We start from the raw sequence: 22,475 nt of genomic DNA, 5'->3' as shown, positions 1-22,475 counted from the left end.
TTTCTCACAATTTAATATTTTTTGTTTACTCTGCTGGTTAATCCTTCGGCTACCAGAAACTAAGCTGCTGAATCAAAATAATAGTATACGGATACATCTAATAATCGTACATTGTAAGAAATAACACAAAAGACTGATTCATTTAAAATAAATAAATAAATAATAACAATTCTATCGTGTGATAAAAGTTCTCATCATTATTTCTGATAAGAAGGATAATGAATTAATATACTTGAAAGTCTCAAAAGAAAAGTACGTATAATAAATAATACTAATCTGGCATTGCTCTTATTATTTACGTACATTCCTCCAGTTTTAATTTCTTTTCAGGCTAAAAAAGGCAAATGGTGAATGAAATTGAATGATACAAGATTGGAGGGGCGAAGAGGACAACACGAGAAGGGAAAACAATTCTAAAAAAAGCTACATATATGTGATATCTTTTACAAGTTCTGGGGCTAAGGACGAATTAGAGGTCTTTCTTCTCCAAAGGCTGTCTCTTATTACCACATTCTAATGAAGCTGTCAGAAAAAATCCAAAGTGATACAAATATATCTACCAACGTACAACTACTTCTTCTACGACAAAGCAATACTGACTAACACGTGTCAGAAACTTAAAAGCCTAGCATATTTACAGGATCTATCCAATAAAATTACAAGAAACCTTAACATTCCGGGTTCCTGACATAAATGTTTTAAACTGTTCAGACATTGATTAATTACAATATATCTACAATTACCTTGCGAACTATGCTCTCATCATTCTGAGCCTTCTTTTGCACGGAGGTAGTAGTTTTTCCAGCCAATGCAGATTCCAGCTGTCGGAATGGGGTAGGAAGATAATCACACTGAGCAAAGAACTTCCTCCACTCCGCTATGTATGCCTTTAACAATGCTTGGTCTTCCTGATGTTGAAGCACCCTCTGAAATAATTATAATTTATATATATATATATATATATATATATATATATATATATATATATATATATATATGTAAGCAACCAACGTTATTATGCATTTAACATTCAAAAAACAAAGTGTGCACGGAACAAAAAATTATATCCAGAAGCCTACAAATATTTTATTAAGCATCAGACAATTTTAATCAAATGCAGAACCATATCTTTCTTACATGAATCGAAGTGTTTACCACACATATATGAACATTGCAAGATTGATCAACACCAAGAACTTCGAGTTATTGTTTTGTAATCAGAAATTTCCAGGCTTGAATTAAGAAGTGAGCCGTCCTGACTGAAATGTTACCATGCTCAGCTCCACCACACGAAGCCGGGACAGTACATTTAACTACAGGCCCTGGTTAGCTCCCTTGCAATTCCTTTCCCATTACTGTTGTGAACTATTAATGACTCCAATGTCAATTGGGCTTGCAGCTGCATTTGAAAGTAAAACACAAATAAAAAGAAACACGAGGGTGTGTACGAAGCACTTGGAAATGACTGTATTTTGAAATGACAAAACATTTCAAGATTTTGAAAAATCTAATTATAAGTACATTTATTGATTTGTATTTGCGTCCTTTCGAGTGTTCGCAAAAATGTATAGGACTGGCCTGTGCCTTCAAGTTAAGATAACCGTTTTCAACACTTACCTACTGTAGAAGTGTTTCTATGTATCTCTTTGCCATAATTAAATACGGTGCGAATTTTTGAACGTTTGAGTGTTTAAGTAATGCTCAAAATAACTCAACCACATACCTGATACACATTTGCACGTTAGGTGAAAAATAAATATCAAAGTTGGCAAGGTTGGCAATAACCTGGATCCATGAGGCGAGAATTGGGAGTCATTCGTCAGTGCTGCGTTGAGTCTTGTGTGAGAAACACGCATTGGAAATGGCAGTAGCAATACCGAATCCCGTCAGTGTGAAGCGTGCAGTGTGATCACGTTTTTGTCCATAAAAGGAAAGCGATTAAACACATTGCCAGACTTTGAAACGTCTTTACTATGCAATTTACATTAAACGGAGGGGCATGATGTCACATAAAATCCGCTCTATTCATGACAACACTGGCTCCATTTCGCAAATGTCACCAAAAAATTTACTGAACATTTTCAAGAGGCATCCTTGAACATCTGCCATACAGCCCCGACTCCGCACCCAGCGAATATTACCTGTATCTGAATCTTAAGAAAAAAAAAATAATAATTTTAAAAAATCTTGGTGAAAAACATTTTGATGACGACGATACGGTCAGGGAAAAAGTCACAACATGGTCCCATTGCAGGTGCCGGATTTTTACGATTCTGAGATACAAAATCTTCTTCCGCATTTGAACAAATATTTGGAGAATGGTGACAACTTATATAGAGAAATAACCTCTGTATCAATGTAGTTTTTATTGCGTCGAATATTTTTCTTACACACACACATTATTTTTATATATATATGATTTTTTAAGGGCATCAGTCAACGAATATAAAATTTAGGAAAACAGCAAAAACTGTCCCAATGAAAGTAGAGATTTCGTAGCTTCCAATAGTTTGAGATGGTGATTTGTTATCTTTTACTAGGCATTTTAACATGATTATTAACTTTGCATGCATGATGTATGTTATGCTGTGATGATGTAAAATTTGCAAAATGATGTTGCCCTTTCAACACAAAAGACGCAAATTATGTTAAAACTTGACAAATTTGTTTTATTACTAGACTAAACATATTACTTGTTACAAAATAGGTATACTATTTAGTAAAGAAAAGTTCATATCTATAAAGACTAGGCCATGGGCAAAACAGTTTTTGTATATACAGGTTGTTTCAAAACAACACCGATAACGTTTGGGAGTTGATTCCTGACACCAAGATGAGACGAAAAGTATAGACCAACCTGCGAGGACAAATGCTCCTTTTCGGAGTTATAGGCTGCCGAAAGCATGAAGAAATGAACTTTAAAGGTCCATAACTCCAATACTATGGAACCAACCGTAGTCGGGTCAAGACTTCGTTTAGGAACTAATATGTGCCCTATCCAAATATAAATGTTTCAGAATCTTGCGGCACTTCCGCAACGACTTTTATAGAGGTAGTTGGTGATTACTTCATATTACATGCCCGTAGCCAAACAGCCTCTATAAAAACTGTTGCTTGAGTACCTTAGGATTCAGAAACATACACTTTTGGATAGGGCACATATTCCTAAGTGAAGTCTTGGTCTGACTGCCGTAGGTTCCATAGTTTTGGAGCTATTGACCTTTAACTTCATTTTTTCATGTTTTCGGCAGTCTATAACTCCGAAATGAGGCATTTGTGCACCCAGGTTGGTATATACTTTTCGTCTGGTCTTGGTGTCAGGAATCACCTCCGAAACGTTGTCGGTGTTATTTGAAACACCCTGTATATAGAAAAAGTGGAAACCTGGTTTTGTGCCCATCCCTAATAAAACACAGTTCAGAAGTCACATAAAGTGATTTGTTGAACAAAATGTATTATCTAAATTCAGCATACCTAGTTATTATCTTTGTCAGTTTCTGATGTCAATGACTAGCGCAGAAGTTCACAATAAAGCTACGTCTTCTCCGCAGGAATGTGTCTTTCATTTTACATTATTTAATGAGAACTTTTCCTGTAGGATAAACCTTCTCGTGTGCAGGTTGAACCATATGATGTCGCTGGAAGTGTCATTTGAAATATAGATATGGCGAATGAGACCATTGATTGTTGTGTAGCCTGTGACAACCTTTTCTTTACTTCTCTAAAACGAAGTGAAACAGAGTTGATATAGAAAATGACACTCGTTCAGTCCGTGGGTTTGTTCACTTTCAATGGAAATTGGTATCTTCTTGCAGTAATCCATCCACCACTGCTTGTAGTTGTAGGTGTCGCAAGCTTCCTTAACTGTGAACTTGCCAGGTTTATCTGTATTTAAGTAGCATATATTTTTTTCTGAATAGTGCGACTCTCCTTCACCGGAAATTATTCAATATGGTTGCGAATTATCAGCTCGATGTCACGTGAAATGGCATTAAACACACTTCTCCCTCTTCGTTCTTCTGGCTATTTTCTCCCTAATTTTAAGTCACGAATTCCTTTTATCTTTACATGCATTTGTTACTCTCCTCCTAGTCTCTTCGAAATTATCTTCCGTTGCTAGACACATGAAAAGAACATTTTCGTCAGATATACTTAAGTTAAACTAATGTGAATCACAATTGCCAGCTATTAAAAACTTCTTTGCATCAGTTTCCAAATTTTGTGTCTTCATTTTTCCGTATTACCAACTGGAAATGGCCTTTTTTCAGACCACAATCTCTCGTTCGATTCAAGTTCCATCAGCACAGTATCATACTTATGCTAATAATACGATACTGGCAAAGAAAGCAATGAAAATGTACGCACCAATTAATTTACGCTTCTGAAGGCGTTATTAACTTTTGTGCTAAAACGGCATCAGTCAGTGACTGATGCCCTTTCAACACAACTTCGCTTTTTCCCACCTTGTTTTTGACCATTTCCATCCATCAGTTTTATGCCTCTGTAACACCAATATATGGACATATGGTCGATGATTATGAATTCGCACAAAACTCAATTTCGGTAAAACCTTGACTGATGTCCTTTCAAAACAAAGCGATTCATATATATATATATATATCTTATTTTCCGTTGTATCTTCACTTTCCTGACAAGCCTCGTATTATGTGTATTATAAATAACGGAACACAGAACAGTAGATTACAATGAATACTAATCATTTAACTCCAAGTAACATATTTTTCTACGTAATTACTAACCTGCTGAGCCTGTTTGATGAAGTCCATGATGTCCTCCTGCAGAGCTTCTTTAACCTTGGGCGGGCCTTTCTCATCCCATAGGCACACAACGTGCACCGAATAGAACAAATCCTGCCACTCATCATGAGTAACAGTCTCCTGGCGAAGTAATTTCAAAATTACTGGTCTCATAGAAGGCCATTTCTCATCGAACATTTGCTGCCCCTTGTCCTGAAAGAAGGATTGAAATTTAGAAACTATTTGCTAATTTCAAATAGTACAAATTTTACGCTTTGCTCCCTTAAAACGATTTAATACTGCAACACAAAATATTTAACATCTGGATCACAGACATACGAAACTAATATAGACTTATTGCATTTCCAGCTTAATTAGTTCTACGGCTGTATCGAATACGCGAGAGCCAAAGGAATGATCTACAATGACTGTAGTAGGTTCATCGAGACATTAAGAGGTACGAACCACTAATGAAATAAATATTCAATGGGATGTTAAACAGGGTTTGCCCAAGTGGGCCCAGCCCGAAAAAACCCACCGGGTTTTTTCGGGTTGGACCCACCTGAAAAAACCCACCTGGGTTTTTGACTTTTTTGTTAGTGTATTATTGGTACAACTAAGGTGATCGCATTGAAAGTTATTTTTATCAGATTTTAAACTTTCTTTGGGCGAATTATATGCTTTCATGTTAAGATAGACAATATTCAACATAAGACCTTTATAGAGCTCTAAATGCACTGAATGAATGAATAAATAAATAAAACCCTCACCTTAACTTGAGATAATTGTAGAACAAATTAATGTGTGGATTATGCTTATAGCCTATTTGAAGTAAAGTAAGCGATTGTATATTTTAGAAAATACTTTCCATGAATAGTATGTTTCCTGACTCGGCACCCCGAGGGACGTTATCCCTCATACGTTGACGGGTTTAAGGTCATAGGTGCCGGTACTAACAGTAAATATGTAAATACATTAGTAAAACTATTAGTATTGTTTCTTACCTTTGATGGTAACAAAAGTATTCAGTAAAATTTGGTTTTCCAACAACAACAGTTAAGTTCAGTCATTTGTTGCTAGCCTTCAAATAAGCATTCTGTGGAATCAACACTAGCAATAACGTAAAAATTCTTGTCAAAATTAAGAAGCTTAATGCTCGGAGCTCCGAAGACTACGTAACGCTTACTATTTTAAGTGCTGCAGTCAAACTTCAGTATTAATGGAAGTTTCGATGTACAGTAAAGCAAGCTGCATTTGAGGGAAAACCCGTCGTGAAAAAAGTGTTCGCGAAATTCCCGCAATTGAACCCACAAAGCATCGAAAGTGAATACTTCAACAATAAAACTATTTATTTTACGCTGGAGGATATTTCATTTCATTTTAGACATTTTGAAACATTTACTTTATAAAATATGAATTATAGGCCTATCTTTGTTAATTGTTTTAAATTAATTTTCGGAAAAGAACGGTCTTGCAACAAGTGCTCGGGTAATTTCCGTAATTGAATGCACAAAGCATCGAAAGTGAACTTCAACAATAAGACCATTTATTTTACGTTGAAAAATATTTAAGACTTTTTGATGAATTATGTCTTTGTTTTAAATTAGTATAGCTATTTGGTATTCATATTTGGCGAACGTCACTGAGGCTCCTAGGATGACTCGATCTACATTTGTTCGTTTGTCTGCCTTTACCACACAGTGTTCAACTTTCGGTCTTTTACATTTTCAGGATACAAACCAGACACACTAAATTTTCTGTTTAGATTTTGGAAGCATACCAACGTAAAATTACAAAATGGCGCGTTTAAAAAAATAGCTGATATCCACTGGCGAAAATCCCGGGAGGATGATGGGGACATATCTCTTACAATCTTGAAACTGTCCCCCTCAATAATCCGATTGGAAATGTGTCTTTTAGGAAGAAATGTGATGATTTGTGTCCAACTGTCACAAAGGAAAGTGAGATGAAATTAATACCTCCCAGAATAAGCCTCAAATCTGACCGTCTCCCGATGTTGAAAACAACTCTGCTCCCCTACCCATGTTGTCCCTGAGTCCCACACAGGGGACATAAAATATGACGATATTATTATTACTTGACAACTTTAAAATCAGACTGGCAACATTGAAAACTGTTTACAGGGAATTATCATATTTGGATCATCCCTTGTAAACAGTTTTCAATGTTGCCAGTCGGATTTTAAAGTTATAAAGCAATAATAATGTCGTCATATTTTGTTCCCTGTGGAGGACGCCGGGACCGACATAGGTAATCCTCCCCAGCATTGTTTTTCTCCTTCATAAATATTTTGTACATCGCATATATATATATATACCGTCTTACCCGTCCCCCCAATGTTGAAGACAAATTTGCGCCGCTGCTGATATCCACGCTACAAAGCACAATTTTAGGTCTTTCAAATTGAAATTTTCAAAGTAGAAGCACGAGAAACTAAATTAATTGTATATATTTTGGCGGCGTAAAATTTCAAAATGGCGGCCATTTTTCAAAATAGCGGGTATCCATGCTACAAGGTGCAATTTTCGGACTTTTTAAGTTGATATTTTGAGGGTAGAAGCACAAGACCTTCTAGAGTTGCTGTATAGATTTTTTCGGTGATCCAATATAAAATTTCAAAATGGCGGCAATGTTTTCAAAACAGCAGTGAATAGAAAGTTGTTGCAAGTTGTGACAATGACACTCATAAAATGTAAATCTTATTTTAACATTTTTACCCCAAAGAGATTGAAATATTTCGAAAAAACCCAATTAAACCCGAAAAAAACCAATAAAACCCGAAAATACCCGAAAAAACCCACATGGGCCCAGGTGGGTTGGGTTTTTTCAAAAATACCCGGGTTTTTTCAAACCCTGATGTTAAATTGGATATAAATTAGGAGTATCTGATACATTGGTTCTTTGTCAAATATTCCTTCTAGCACTATACCTAAATTGCCCTTGCAAGTATTATACCTTAAAAATATAAGTCTCAAATAAATAATGTAATACATTTATAGACTTAATATAAATTCTGATTATAAACTACTACAATCTTATAACTGTAAAAACATATTCTGGGTCAGTACTGTATTACGTATATATAATGAGGACCCTGGTTTTGATAGATAACAAAGAATAATGTTATATTATACTATGTAATATATAATAAAGTTTTCTACGCCAATTTGATGGCAGAAGATCGGTTTAAAAAGACGAAAGTGGATAATTTCCGTGTATTTGACCATAATACAAACTATGGCACGTAAACGTGTAATTACTTCACTTATTTCACTTACTACTTCTATATTCATACAATATAATCTCGCGAAATTACCTGTTGTATGAACTTAATGACTTAATAGAAGTATTAGTCTCAAAGCGATGTCGAAAATATTCTCCGTATACATCGCGCCCTGCTTCTTGGACGTAAAATTTTAGAAGAAAAATGTGCATTATATACACGTAAATATAGCATATGCGGGAATTTATTTGCTTTCATGAGAAATGAAATGAAATGAAATCTTTGAGTTTTATGTCCCACGATTATGCCGGTTAGGATAAGGAGACGGTGATAATGAGTGATGAATGAAATAGTGGAATGAAGAAAGTGGGAGGAAACGGGAGAACCCCAAGAAAACCCACGCACACGGTGTTTGTCCACCACAAAGTTCACTTGGCGGGAGCTGGGATCGAACCCGGGACCCCAAGCACCAGAGGTGAACGCTCTACCACTGAGCCATCGCGGCCCCCTCCTTTCATGTGAGTTCAGTGTGAAATTTTATAATTGAAATAAATTAACAACAATGAAAACTGTTACACAAAAGATATTTAACTTATACACCCTGGAAAGGAACGGAGTGAAAATGAACAGACTTACAAAATGTCCGATTTAAATCGTGGAACTTTCTAATGAACCTTTGATATACATAACTCAGCTATAATGTACACTCATGTCCAAAATTATTGTCGCATGTCTATAAATATGTTGTTCTAGGAATATAATTCGATATCGAATTCGCCCGGTATTTCTTATAATCCTAGTGTGTGTATAATCAGCAAAGACACGTACATGGTAAATGTCATGTCAAAAGAGCAGTAAATAAGAATAATAAAACGAAAATAAAGCTTTCTTGTCCATTTAGCAACATTTTATTTTACTCATTATAATTTTCGTATTTATAATTCTTTTCCTATAAATTTTACCACAAATATAAATTTCCCAATTATACACAAAGTATCCGTATTACACGTACCTTGCAAAATCATTATCACATTATATTCTTACTAGAAGACAGTTATAGATATGCGACAATAATTTTGGACATGAGTGTACAAACGAGGGTCACTACGAAAGTTTTGAGATGTGAAATAACTTACACACTTAAAATCAATTTAACACTTACATTTTCTCAAAGTATTCACCATTACACTGTACACACTTTTGCACCCTCGAAAACCAGTTTTGGAAGCAGTGTTGCCAGTCTTTTTCTTTAAGTGTTGAAAGTTCATTCTCGTAAGCCACTACAGCTTCTTCAGGGCTGCAAAATCTCTCCCCACGCATTCGATCTTTGATCCTGGGGAACAGAAAAAAATCACACGGGGCCAGGTCAGGGCTATACGGTGGATGAGTCATAAGTTTGACCTCCGTAGATTCTAAAAACTGAATTGTGATGTTGGCCGTATTGCGGACGCGTTGTCATGCTGAAGCAGGATCCCACGCAATCCAGTTCTTGGACGCCGTTCCCGAAGCTTCTGGAACACTTTTGTTAGGCAAACAGTGGTGTACTACTGAGCAGTAATAGTCCTTTGTTCTTCAAGTGGAACAGTTGAAACATGGCCAGATTTGAAGAAGAAAGTTGCGACCATCTTCTTCCCCACACTTCGCGGTCGCTTCACTTTCGTGGGTGGATTTTCGTCTGGAATGATCCAAACTGTAGACTGCCGTTTATTTTCAGGGTCAAATTGATAGATCCAAGTCTCATCACCAGTAACAATGTCAGAGACGCGTCGAGAATTGCCTCCATCAAATCTTGCAAACATTTCTTCACAACATTCCACACGCATGCGCTTCTGCTGTTCAAAGTGTGAGGCACCCAACGAGATGAAACCTTCCTGAGCCAAAGATGATCATGAAGAATTTTTGTTACTGCTGTCGATCCAATGTCCTTGAAAGTTCTTTAAGGATTTTCTCGAATCATTTGTTCCACAGCGGCAATGTTTTCATCTGACACAGCTGTTGCCGGACGTCCAGCTCTCTCTTCATCTTTAAGCGATGTCTGGCCTCTTCTGAATTCACCAAACCACCGAAAAATTGTAGCACGGGAAGGAGCAAGGTACCCATATGTCCCCTGCAAACGGTCTAGGTTTTGTGTCTCGTTCAAACCACTTTTGAAATCGTAAAGGATCATTGCCCGAAAATGTTCCCTTTCGAGCTCCATTGTGGACAGCCGAATACTGCTCACATCAACAAACAAGTGAAGGCGATAGGCCACACCGATAAGCAAGGCGAGTTGAAACTTGCTTCGCTTCTTCGCTCTGGATACCACTACCGAACTGGAATTCAAATACTGTGCCACAACAATGCGTATCTCAAAACTTTCGTTAATGACCCTCGTACAAATAAACTTCAGAAGTGAGAACCATATCTTTCATTATCTCATTCTGAGATGTCAGCTGCTTTCACTTCTTGATGTGTACACCATAATTTTATTGCCCTGAGAGGATCACGAAAGATGTCAGCTATAAGGAAATAATGCAAGTATTGAAACTTTTCATTCAAAGTATGATCTACACCGATGTCTTGCAAATATCGTAGGTATTCTGGTGTCTGAAAATATCGCGAGAATCAATTTTACGTAAGCGATCGAATCGAAACTGTTTCATGTTTAACTTTTTTGTGCTAGTGATAATTGGAAGAAATTTGAGTGCGTTTGCGTTTAATCAAGATTTGAGCAATAATAGAAACTGGGAAGTGATAATCATATTTGCAAGGAACATGTAAACTTTTAATTCACAGAATATTTTAGTTTGTTAAGTTTTAATTAACTCGCCCATACTTCGCACCTGAAGATTATATCAGCATCAACTGAAATTCTTGCGAAGCTTTCAAAAACTGGGACAAGGAATGTGTTGATTTCGTATTAAATGTAATGTGCTTCTTGTGTTAGACTACTACTGACAATCATCTTATTTTTGTAGAGTGGCGAAGCAAATGAACTAGCCGAAAAGATGAGCAATTAAAATATGGAAACATGATAACTAAAATTAATTCATACTGTAAATAAGTACTCATTTTGTGCCGTAGCCTGTTATTTGTACTAAATTTTTAAATATATTTCTAAAACAAAAATTCGTATATATAATTAAGATAGAACAAAGAGTTTGGTGAAAATATCTGGTGCAAGTCTTCGGTTCGAACACACACCACCGTATTTGGAGGTGGATATTGAAACTATCATGAAGATAGCAGGATTCCCACTAATTTGCCGAGCATGAACTCCCAGACTTTTTCAGGACACGATTTACAAACTTCCAGTTCAATATACAATGTAAAAAGTAACTATATTTTTCCCTACCAGGGGGTTTCTCATTCGTATATAATGCGTATGTAGGTAGAGAAGTTTTTCATAAACTAATTTATTTTATAAAATATTCCCTATCAAATACCAGTAAGGGAAAAAAAGTTCTGAAAAGTAAAACTCGCTACTGAAAATTCTGACTTTTTACGACTTTTTACAAGTAAGCAAGTAAGTTGAATTTCCTGACTTTTCAGGATTTCCTGGATACCGAATACCAGGATACAATATTATGGCATAATATATACTGCATCCAACCAGTTGTGATATTATATTATATTATATATATATATATATATATATATATATATATATATATATATATATATATATATATATATATATATAATATCATACGTATATATATATATACGTATCATACACGTATATATAGTACAACCTAAATTGGATCAATTTTTCTTTCCTTAATTTTTATGCAACATATTAAATATTTGTGCAATACACAATATCTACACGTCAAAAGATCATACAGATTTAATCGCTAGGTCACTGATGGGTAAAACCCGTCGCTCGAATAAAAAGTATTCATGGCGTAGAGTTCTTCTACTGAGAAGCTTACAGGAAGAGAAATTACATAGACCACGATCAAAGGATAATATAACCTTCTCAACTCTACTATAACATGCATGTTTCCATCCGTTCATCTCACAATTCCTCTTGGATTCAAACAATCCCTGTTTCAGTTACTGTATGTGTTCTCTTATAACTCGGTAAATAGTTCTTTTGTTTGTGATTGGCATAGAGGTTGAAAACCAAACTGTTCTGCTTAATCAATTTTGTCTTTGTTGTAGCCTGTTTCTTGAAGTTTACGTTTCACATGTCAGAATCGAGGCTTCATGAGAAGCTGATCTATAGTTTAAGTGAAATCCGAACCACCCAGACTCAAATTTTAGTACTCTCCCAACGGGAATCGAACACTGAACCACATGTATCACAGGCAATCACGGAAGCCACATTAAGAGGAGAGCAATTGTTGTCCTTGTAACCTGTAAATGATACAGAATAATTGATATATGGTAACAACTAATATTATCAGAAATTTTATTGATGTCTTCTAGTGTTCCTATAGTCTTAGAATAAATAATTATTAGATAAATTTGTTTATGGCATATTAAAATTTTATTTTTGATTCCATGTGGAAAGCATTATATTGCTGATAAAATATGGAATATACATCAATCAATTATAATTAGCTAGCCTCTGTATCTCGTAAACAATGTTAATCTTACAACAATAACCTTTGTATTTACTTCGTTCTTCGTTTATTTTATGGTATATGCTCTGGAATTGAAATGATCCCCGGTAATTGATTTTTCTTACGGTAAATTACATGGTAATGGCACTTGTGTTAATTATGCGATTTCTTAGGGTTCCCACTTTCTTCCCCCCAAAAAAAAAAATCCAGGATATTTCCAGAACGTTTCCAGAACAAATCACTAATTTTCCAGGACTTCGAAACAGGAAAGTATAACAGGATTGCAACTGTAGGTTCAAAACTCACAACAGTGAAATGAAAAGTACAGAGCTTATGCAGTGAATATTAATGGAAATACAGTATCAATACACAATAATTAAATACACAAGCGGAGCGTAATGTGCTTTTTGTATTATATATATATATATATATATATATATATATATATATATATATATATATATGGGGGGCTCCCAACTCCCTTTATAGCCACCCGATCCACCCACATCCGGCACGTATATTTTCTTTTTCTACATTACATTTTAATTGTGCACCGAACAAATTTACAAACAACAAAAATCTATTTTTCGTACATGACATCTTCGTTGAGTGACAGTCTGACAAACATAATTAGGGGAAAAAAGAAATGCTACTGTAAGTTTTTTCAACTGAATATGGAGTTGTGTGATTTCCTCATCTAGTAACAATCTCCTTCTTCTTTAGAGAAGCTGCTCTACGACTTTAATTTTTTCAATGAAGTAAAGCAAGATTTCTGCTCGGCTTCATTGCAAGCTGGTTTTCCAAAGCTTCGCTTATTTTCATCAATTTCCTTTTCTTTCTCTGCAGCGGATGTACATTTTCGCAATTAGCTCCTTCCTCTTGCCCTGCACTTGACTTTTTCTTTCAACAATTCTTATTTTCTCCAGCTTTACCTTATAGCGTTGCCTTGCATGGAAGACATGGTGTAGCATTTTTTTCGTGATGTTGATTGAAGCAAGGTCTTTATGGGAAATGTTATCATACACCAATCTCAAACCGAGCAATGATTTCTCCTTCATATTTTCAACAAGCAGATCTCTATTTATGCTGTAGCCTCGCTCGACAGCAGCTTGTCCATGAGACAAACCAAAAGCTTCTTTGTGATTAACAACAAATCTTTAAATTCTTCCGAACCATCCAATAGTTTTGTGTAAAAACAATCTAGCCTCTCAGGGTTCAACATACAAATAAATATTAGAGACTCACAACTTTCTAACGAAATCCTAATTTAAACAACTTTGGGAAACTTAAAGTTTCTTTGGCATAGCAGGGAACTGAGTTTCACCTAGATATAACCTTGTCACAAATAGGATTCATATGAAATTTTACTGAATTACTGTGGCGAAATTAAACTGACTGTGGAAAGTTGATACTAGTACAAAGCACAGTTTCTGGAGGATAATGCTAGTGAAGACAGCCAAGAATGGGTTGACAGCCTAGTGGATGAAAGAAGAGTTCTCCTAGCCAACTACTCTGTTGGAACAAGGAAAGACACCAACCACCCACACATGCAGGATCATAAATTATTATTCAGCACAAAAACAGGAATAGCAATCAGTTAAAATGTTCATTATAATTATGAAAAATCTGACATTTAGTATTTCTGTACATTTCAAGGACAGAAATGCATTTTGAAGGTCATTTCCAGGATGTTTCCAGAACAAAAACAATTCAAGGACATTTTCAGGATTTCCAGGACGAGTGGGAACCCTGATTTCTAAAATATCTTTTACTTAGAGATTTGGCGCCTGTAGAAATAAGTTCCTTGGATGTTACACTTTCTTTGTAACATTTCACTCGTACACATTCTAAATGATGATCCCTACATTCTTAATCTATAAGTTTTCCCTAAAACTTCAATACGTCTTCAAGGTGTTCTATAAATGCAAATAATGTTACATCTATTGTTATTTGTTCTAGGCTTCACAATACACCTTTCCTTCATGCGTTTACATTGAAAAAACTTGACAATCACAGTGGTAACAGAGGAAATGACAGCATCCCTATTTCAGTCTATAGGTGATCAAATTTACAAATCAAATATTTTCATTTCAAACTTTTAGATTTTCGAAAAGGTAAATTCGTTCTGTTAAGTAAATGTTTACATGTGTTTACAAACATTTAAGCAGTAAAATAGTGATTTTACAGAAATAAACAATAAATATTAATCATAGGTATCTAACAATAAATAACAGCCAAAGGTTTTCACCTTCAACACTGAGATATGAGAATATGGATAGAACTTATACTACAATTATGGAAAATAGTAAGATAATATTTAAGTTATTGTTTCTCAAATGATTCTGCGCTCTTATAATTTTTACAAGGCAACAACATTAGAAATGAAATAAATTCAAGTTTATAGTCGTGGCAGGTGCTAAAAAAGGTTACAGCGAGGTCCGAAATTATTCACAAGGATTAACAGATATTACTTACGAGATACGGAGGTAAGCTAATTAGAAAACAATTTTTACAGAAAGTAAAAACTAACGTAAACTGTTCCAAGTGACGCCAAATTAATAACTATATAATCTAAATATATAATATAGATAAATAAATTAATAAATTTGTTGGCCAAACTGATTTATCAAATAATCGTGTTATGTATGCAACGACTTGCAAGTAGACTGTTCCTTTCATAACTTCATTTGTTAACAAAAAGAATATGTGATATACTTTAGTACATCTGAGTATCGCTGAAGAACACATTAATTTAAAAAACTTCATTGCCATTATATTTGGTCTAGGAATTAATTCGTGCGGGTGGACAAGAGATGGCGCAACGAACGGAGCGTCCCACAGTTCCGTGTATCCACACATGTGTTGCAAACCCCTGTCATCGCGTATCGTTCGTAGTATAGGGCAGTGGATTAAAGCGTCAACAACACCAGTTTGTAGTTAAGTGAACATGGCGCAATTTGTGCCTGATAAAGTGTTTTTGCGGGGTGTCCTGCTGCATTACTTTAACATGCAGAAAAGTGCGACTGAAAGTCATCGTATTTTGGTGGAAGTGTATGGTGACCATGCTATAGCTGAGCGAACGTGTCAGAAGTGGTTTGCACGGTTTAGAAGTGGTGATTTCGGCTTGGCAGACCAAGAGCGAGCTGGACAGCCAAAAAAATTTCAAGACGAAGAATTGACAGCATTGCTCGAGCAGGATTCGTGTCAAACGCAGGAACAACTTGCAGCAGCATTAGGCGTTGATCAAACAACAGTCTCCAAACGCTTGAAAGCCATGGGAATGATTCAAAAGATGTCACATTGGGTTCCACATGAATTGAAAGACAGAGACGTTGAAAGACGAAAAACCATTTGCGAATTGCTGCTTCAACGACAGAGCAGAAAGGGGTTTCTGCATCGAATTATTACGGGTGATGAGAAGTGGATCCATTACGAGAACCCTAAACGAAAAAAGGCCTAGGTGAACCAGGTCCATCACAACCAAAACGAGATATTCACTGTGCAAAGGTTATGCTGTGCATATGGTGGGATATGAAAGGTGTGGTGTACTATGAGCTGCTGCAACCGGGTGAAACTATGAATGGAGAACGTTATCGACGACAATTAATGCGTTTGAAGCAAGCTCTGGCCAGAACACGATCAGAATGGGAGAACAGACATGATAAACTTATTGTTCAACATGATAACGCTCGCCCACATGTCGCAAAACCGGTCAAAACCTATTTAGAAAATGTCGGATGGGAAGTTTTACCCCACCCGCCGTATTCACCAGACGTTGCTCCTTCGGACTACTACTTGTTCGATTGCATGAACAACGATTTGATTGGACAGCGGTTTACTTCTTCAGAAGATATCGAAACATGGGTCTCTGACTGGATCGCTTCCAAGGATGAGGACTTCTTTCGCCACGGAATCCGTACATTGCCTGACAGATGGGCGAAAGTGGTGGCTAGCGATGGACAATATTTTTCTTAAGGTATTTATGTATTTTGTGTTTGTACTACAGCTTCAATGTGTGCGTACCAACCGCACGAATTAATTCCTAGACCAAATAAGTTAACACATGTTAATATGTACTTACTGGAAAGTAATTTTTATGTTAGTGTTTTAAATTTTTAAATACCATTATGACATATTGAAAACAGCACATTTATATTTTGTTGAAGGTTAGTTCTGTAACTAATTTATAAAATGTGTTGGCGACTACACTGAGACAATAGTGCATGCACAAGTAATGGCATTAGTCCTCTTTCAAGTGTTTATGATACGAAAGAAAGTATCGGATGCTGAATTACATGTATATCATTCATTTACAGCAATCAATTGAAATCATTATTTTCAAAATAAATTAGTGAAATTATGTATTATAACATATGGATATATATGGATTTTCCGAGGATGATGTAGGGCTTCTTTCATTTGAACTCAGGCAAATTTAAAAAAAAAAAAAAAAAAAAAAATCTGTCCGGTATTTCTCTCAGATTTCCATGAAATTTAAATATATTACTCTAGGTACAAAAATAAGAGACCCGTATTTTTGCGTTTTGCTTTAAAAAAGAAAAAAAAATCAGTTATACCCGCTTGAAATTTTGGGTAACATCTTCCGCGCTTTTGGGGTCAAAATCTTCAAATGTATATATCTCAAGAACTATTCAGGATATGTTCATTTTGTTTTGTTCCTCTGAAAGTTCTCTAAAAGCTCTATAAAATGAGACAAAATTCAACTCTGTAAGTTACATACGTACTGAGCTATTATTGTTGAAAGGAAAAAACATACCCATTTTTGGGTCAGTATATAGAAACTCCCACCTTTAAAAAATTTCATACTTTCAGGATAAACTCAACACCACCCCAATATGTTTCTGTATAAATTTCAGAGAGAGTAAATGCTTGGTTCAGATGTTACAGCCTTGGTTGTACAGTACTGTTCAATTTTCTCGAGAATCTGATCAGTCACAGGGCAAAATGGTTTTATTTTATTTATGTATTCCTGACTTCACGTAAGGTAAAATTAGCTTATGTCATTCGTAGTAAAAACTACCATTATTCTGACGTGAATTGAACTGGCAGTAGAAGCAATATTCTTTCCATGAAATTTTTCCGACGAACCACACTATTATCATCGTTAATATAGAACAAATGTAACACATTATCTTTGTTACTCTTTAACAATTATCTACATACTAAGACACTTCTCAGCAAGTTGTGGGAAAAAAAGTCGAAGAGCTTTGGACATTTCCGATCAGCTGATTAGCTATACAAACTTGAGGATGGAAACATTGGCTTACTAGGTCAATGTCAAGGTTTTGATTTTAGTTTGTTTTTAAGCGATTGAAACGCCACTTATCTTGTGTAATTTAAATGTAACTACTACGTTTCCATTAGAAGGAAAACGTGAGGTAAACAGGATAGGAGTTTTTTTATTTTTATTTTTTATTTTTTATTTTTATTATTTTTTTTTTTTTTTGATTTTTTAATTTTTAATTTTTTCATTTTATTTATTTATTTCTGTTAATAGAAATTAAGTAAAGTGTATCATTCGGAAAAAGTTTTGGTTTATAGTGCTCCTATACGTAAGGTGGACGGACGTAAAATATGAATATATATATATATATATATATATATATATATATATATATATATATATATATATATATGTAAAGTAAACAAGGAGGTGTAGTAGCTCAACGTGAATTGTAAGTACGAAATTTTATTCTAATTTTCCCTCGTTTTGCCAACCATTTCAATTCTCGATGAGTCTGAGTCCTAAATTAAAATCTTTATTATTAAGTATTTGAAATTTACATTATATCTAGTAGTATATTTTGATAAATGAGAAATTTTCTAAAGTTTAGAATATGTAAAATTGCATCTAACTAATTGAAAGTGGAATGAGAATGTTGGAAACTTCCGTACTACCAGTGAAAAATGGGAAAGGTTAAACTTGTTTGTATGTTAATATTTGTGTACGCACTTCTATTACGTTATAGTTATATTTATTTTCATATTGATAAATTTTTACAATAAATTGTTACTGTTTAAAAAAATCATAACATTTCTCTTGAAAATATTACTTGCCCAATTGTTCCGCATTCAGGGAAAGCAATCGAACCTTTCCGTAAATAGTGGTGTACTTGCAGTCAAGATTGCCGCTACAATACAAATTAATTTTATTATTTGTGTTTCAGGATATCATAATAATCAACTCGTCTTATTTCTTCTTCAAATGAAAGCATTTCGAGCTGTGGCTCAAAAGTCGCAACTCTCAGCCAATCAGAAGACGTGCTTCATCCAATTTTATAAACTCAGCCGGAAATTGGAATGTATGTTAAAAGAGTTTTGTACTGAGGGATGAACACTTGATGGTATTTTTGTATCATTTCGTGGGTTACCTTCCTGTCGTAAAGTACTGTGCACATCATTTTAAAAGTTATGGGGAAAAGGGTGGAAAATCTGTTTTCTGGTGAAAGATATATAAGTGCCCAGATTTTGAACCTAAACAAAAATGTGGTGTACAAAAGCACAAGATGTAGATTTGTGAAGCTGGAAGATATGTCCTTTTTACTGAAAAGCTTATTTAAACGTGATGATATATTCAGTGAGACTTTGGTTTGTTTCAACTGTTATCGCCGGTGTTCCAAGATGTTTGAAGTGAGTTCTGACATCTCTAAACAAGCAGAGTATATTTCCTATGTAAGTACAAGAACAGCAAATATTTCTACAGAAGAAAGTGATCCTGAATTCAATCCATTTGAAGAGGATATAACATTTAACCAAACTGAAGAAGTGATGCAAGCTATGGACACGATCATTTTGAGCCTTAAAATGAATGTAACACCACTGAGGACATCTACTGTTGTAAAGCCTGAAAGAAGAGGAGCTTATGTGACCAGAAAGCGGAAGCAACTGATAACAGAATTTGAAGCAAAAACAGACTAAGTTGACTGAAATTTATGATGTCCCTATCCATGCACAAAATGTAAGTGCCCGGTTTGAAAAATGTGTTAATTGCGAACAGTGACATAAAAAGATTAATGCTACCTTTGAAGGATGCCGCTCTTATAATGTAAAAGTACGACTGATGACAATTGCACCCAACAATATAACGAAGACGGAATTACTGTCCTGGTTTTCCCACGTGACAAAGCACTTGATAAACAGATCCAGAAGAATACAACGAATGCATGGAGTATACCATATTCCTGATTCGTATTTAGGTCACTCATTACCTCCAGAAACTGTGGCACTTGCAAAAAGTTATTACTTTAGTGACAATCTTGATTGCTCTCTCTCTCTAGAACTCCAATGCTAAAGACGTTATCACAGTGAGAGAAAATGATGAGCGTATTCAAAAAAGTTAAGCGCTTCTTAAGAACAACAATAAAAGAAATTTACCAGAAATTCACAGAAGACCATTTACATGTAAAAATTGGTGTGTCAAAGTTTTACACACTTTGCCCGAAATGAGTTATTCCTCATCCCAGGGTTGGCTGATTTAAACCAAGATGGTTTAAACCAGCTTTAAAAAAAAAAAAAAAAAAAAAAAAAAAAAAAAAAAAAAAAAAAAAAAAAAATTGTTCGTAGAAGTGTAAGTGTTCGTAAAATCTTGATGAACAGACATTTGTGGGTTATCACGTTTCACTTCCGTATATTATTCGTATTAAGTATATTCAGACCTAAATTCCCCATTCATTACTCAGAGATTATACTGCAAAAGCAACTTTTTTCTTTGTAAGTTTATGAATGTTTCTTGTGTGTATGTATGTGTGTGTGTTTTTTTTTTTTATTATTATTATTGTTTGTTATTATTGTACATTTATTCCATCGACTTTCTTGTAACAAAAAGGTAGGCAAAATTTCAAGGGTAGATTCCCTATGGGTAAACAAGGGAAAAAAGCTCATATGGCCATATGCCGGGAAATGCATCGTTACAGTTACGGTCATTGAACCGCCTGACAATATGAAATAAGTCACATTTTGGTCGCCCATCAATGTGATTCAATTTAAAGCTCAATAATCAGCCTCTAATTAAGCTAGGGAGATAATTTTGGTATCAATGTGTTCCTGACGGACGAAGCTTTCCGTCAATATGCGTTTTATGCATGTCGGAGACACCACAGCGGATGGGGAGGATAAAGTACGCGCTTTTTCGTTTTTTGCATCGGGATTTTGATAATGGCATTCCTTCCCCCTTGAGTATACACTCATGAAAATTGGTGTATGAAGCAATGAGATAGCCCACCATATGGTAATAGCCTGTGTGTGTACTTGTTGCTTATATTGGAGAAAAGGGGGAGGACAAATTTGGCCAATTTTTTGAGTGTTTTAAAATTACATTTAGTTTCATGGCGGCTCCATGTGACTTCTACGCAACAAATACATATACAAGGTATTACCACGTAGTGGACTACTTCATTGCTTCACATACCAGATTTTACAAGTGAAAGAAAGAGGGAAGGAATGCCATTTTCAAAATTCTGATGCAAAACAAAAACAAAAAGAAAAAAAAAAAAACGAAAAAGTACGTACTTTACCCTCCTCCGTCTGCTGTGATACCCCTCACGTAAAATGCACATCGGCGAAAAGCTTCGTCTTTCAGAAACACACTGATACCAAAATTATCTTCCTAATTTAATTAGAGGCTGAGTTACTGAGGTTTAAATTGAGTCACATTAAGGGGCGACCAGAATGTGACTATTTCACACCGTCAAGTGGCTCAATGGCCGTAACTCTGTAACGATGCATTTCCCGACATAAGGTCATATGAGCTTTTTTGCTTGTCTACCCATAAGGAATCCACCCCTGAAATTTTACCGTGCCTTTTTGTTACACCCTATATCAGGGATGCAAATAACCATTCGCACAGGGCGAATGGTTCATCGGTGGTGAGTCAAAATAAGTGTTACAAGCCAATATCTCACAAAACTTGGAATTTTAAAAAGTCTTTATTCCTAAAATAAATAAATTTTAAAAAATCACATGAACATATGATTTTCTTTTTTTCAAAACCTGGCCAATCTTTCTTGATCAGTCTGAACGTGTGTAATGTTCTATATCTCATTAAGAAGAAGAGAAAAAAAAAGTACGTCTGGAATATTGTCATGCCAGAATTTGAACAAATCATGTGGAACCAATATTTGCTCGTCTAAATGACTAGTACAAACTGCTAGCCTTTTAGCTGTTCCTCCAATGCCATCACAGAATTGGCATGGCTTCTTCCGAAGAAATTCCGTTCAGCAGTGAGCCAAAGTTCTCTCATGCAGACGCAAGTTAATGAAATTCTTATCCTGAACAACCAATCCATCACTATGGTAATAAATCCTAGTTCTTGATTATTCCTATCTTTGTCTTCAGATACTCAACCAAACGCATTAGAAAAGAATGAATAATGATCGATTTGCGGAGGCAGTCACTGATCACATGTGCTAATATACTGAAGTTCGTTTCCAACAACACAGATGACAAAGGGATGTAATATGGCCTGATTATTCTCCCAATGAAGTCCATGGACTGCATCTTGCGAAACAGATGAGCATGCCAGCATAATCCATCAATATGGTCACTATTATCCGCAGGATTGTCTTTAGACTGTTTAAGGTATAAACTTTGGTGTTTTGACACAAAGTGATGGTTTACCAAACTAGCAATTTTTAAAACCAAGTCGTCAACAGTTGCATGGCATCTCTGCGATGTGTTTTCTCTCAGTATAGCTTGTATTCTATCACTTTATCTTGCTTATAGTTGTTAAAAAAATCTCCCAAATAAGATCCAAGTTAAGATTTCCTGGCCACTGCCCACAGAGTTGCAGCATGCAGCCTTTTGCTTCCGAGCTACATACAGTTTTCACCATCAGTTCCTTATAGACATCTTTGATTGTTGTTACCGCAACCAATATCAACTTCACATTTGGTGAACTGGATACAT

At 35.3% G+C, this 22,475-nt stretch overlaps 1 protein-coding gene across 2 annotated transcripts in view; it reads right to left on the bottom strand.

Annotated features, from left to right (window-relative positions):
• Cul5 (cullin 5) overlaps positions 1-22,475 on the bottom strand; it is a 119,935-nt gene that overhangs the window by 86,452 nt on the left and 11,008 nt on the right. For both annotated transcript variants that reach the window (XM_081768975.1, XM_081768967.1), the window contains exons 2-3: positions 4,761-4,970; positions 744-926 (exon numbers count right to left, since the gene is read on the bottom strand). In XM_081768975.1, the coding sequence (XP_081625101.1) occupies positions 744-926; positions 4,761-4,970 (393 nt within the window). The remainder of the gene's footprint in view (positions 1-743; positions 927-4,760; positions 4,971-22,475) is intronic.

This window comes from Thermobia domestica, chromosome 1 (genome assembly GCF_964235325.1).
Source record: "Thermobia domestica chromosome 1, izTheDome1.hap1.1, whole genome shotgun sequence".
Lineage (NCBI taxonomy): Eukaryota > Metazoa > Arthropoda > Insecta > Zygentoma > Lepismatidae > Thermobia > Thermobia domestica.
Note: the sequence above shows the minus strand (reverse complement) of the source record. Positions and strands in the feature narration are given on the sequence as shown.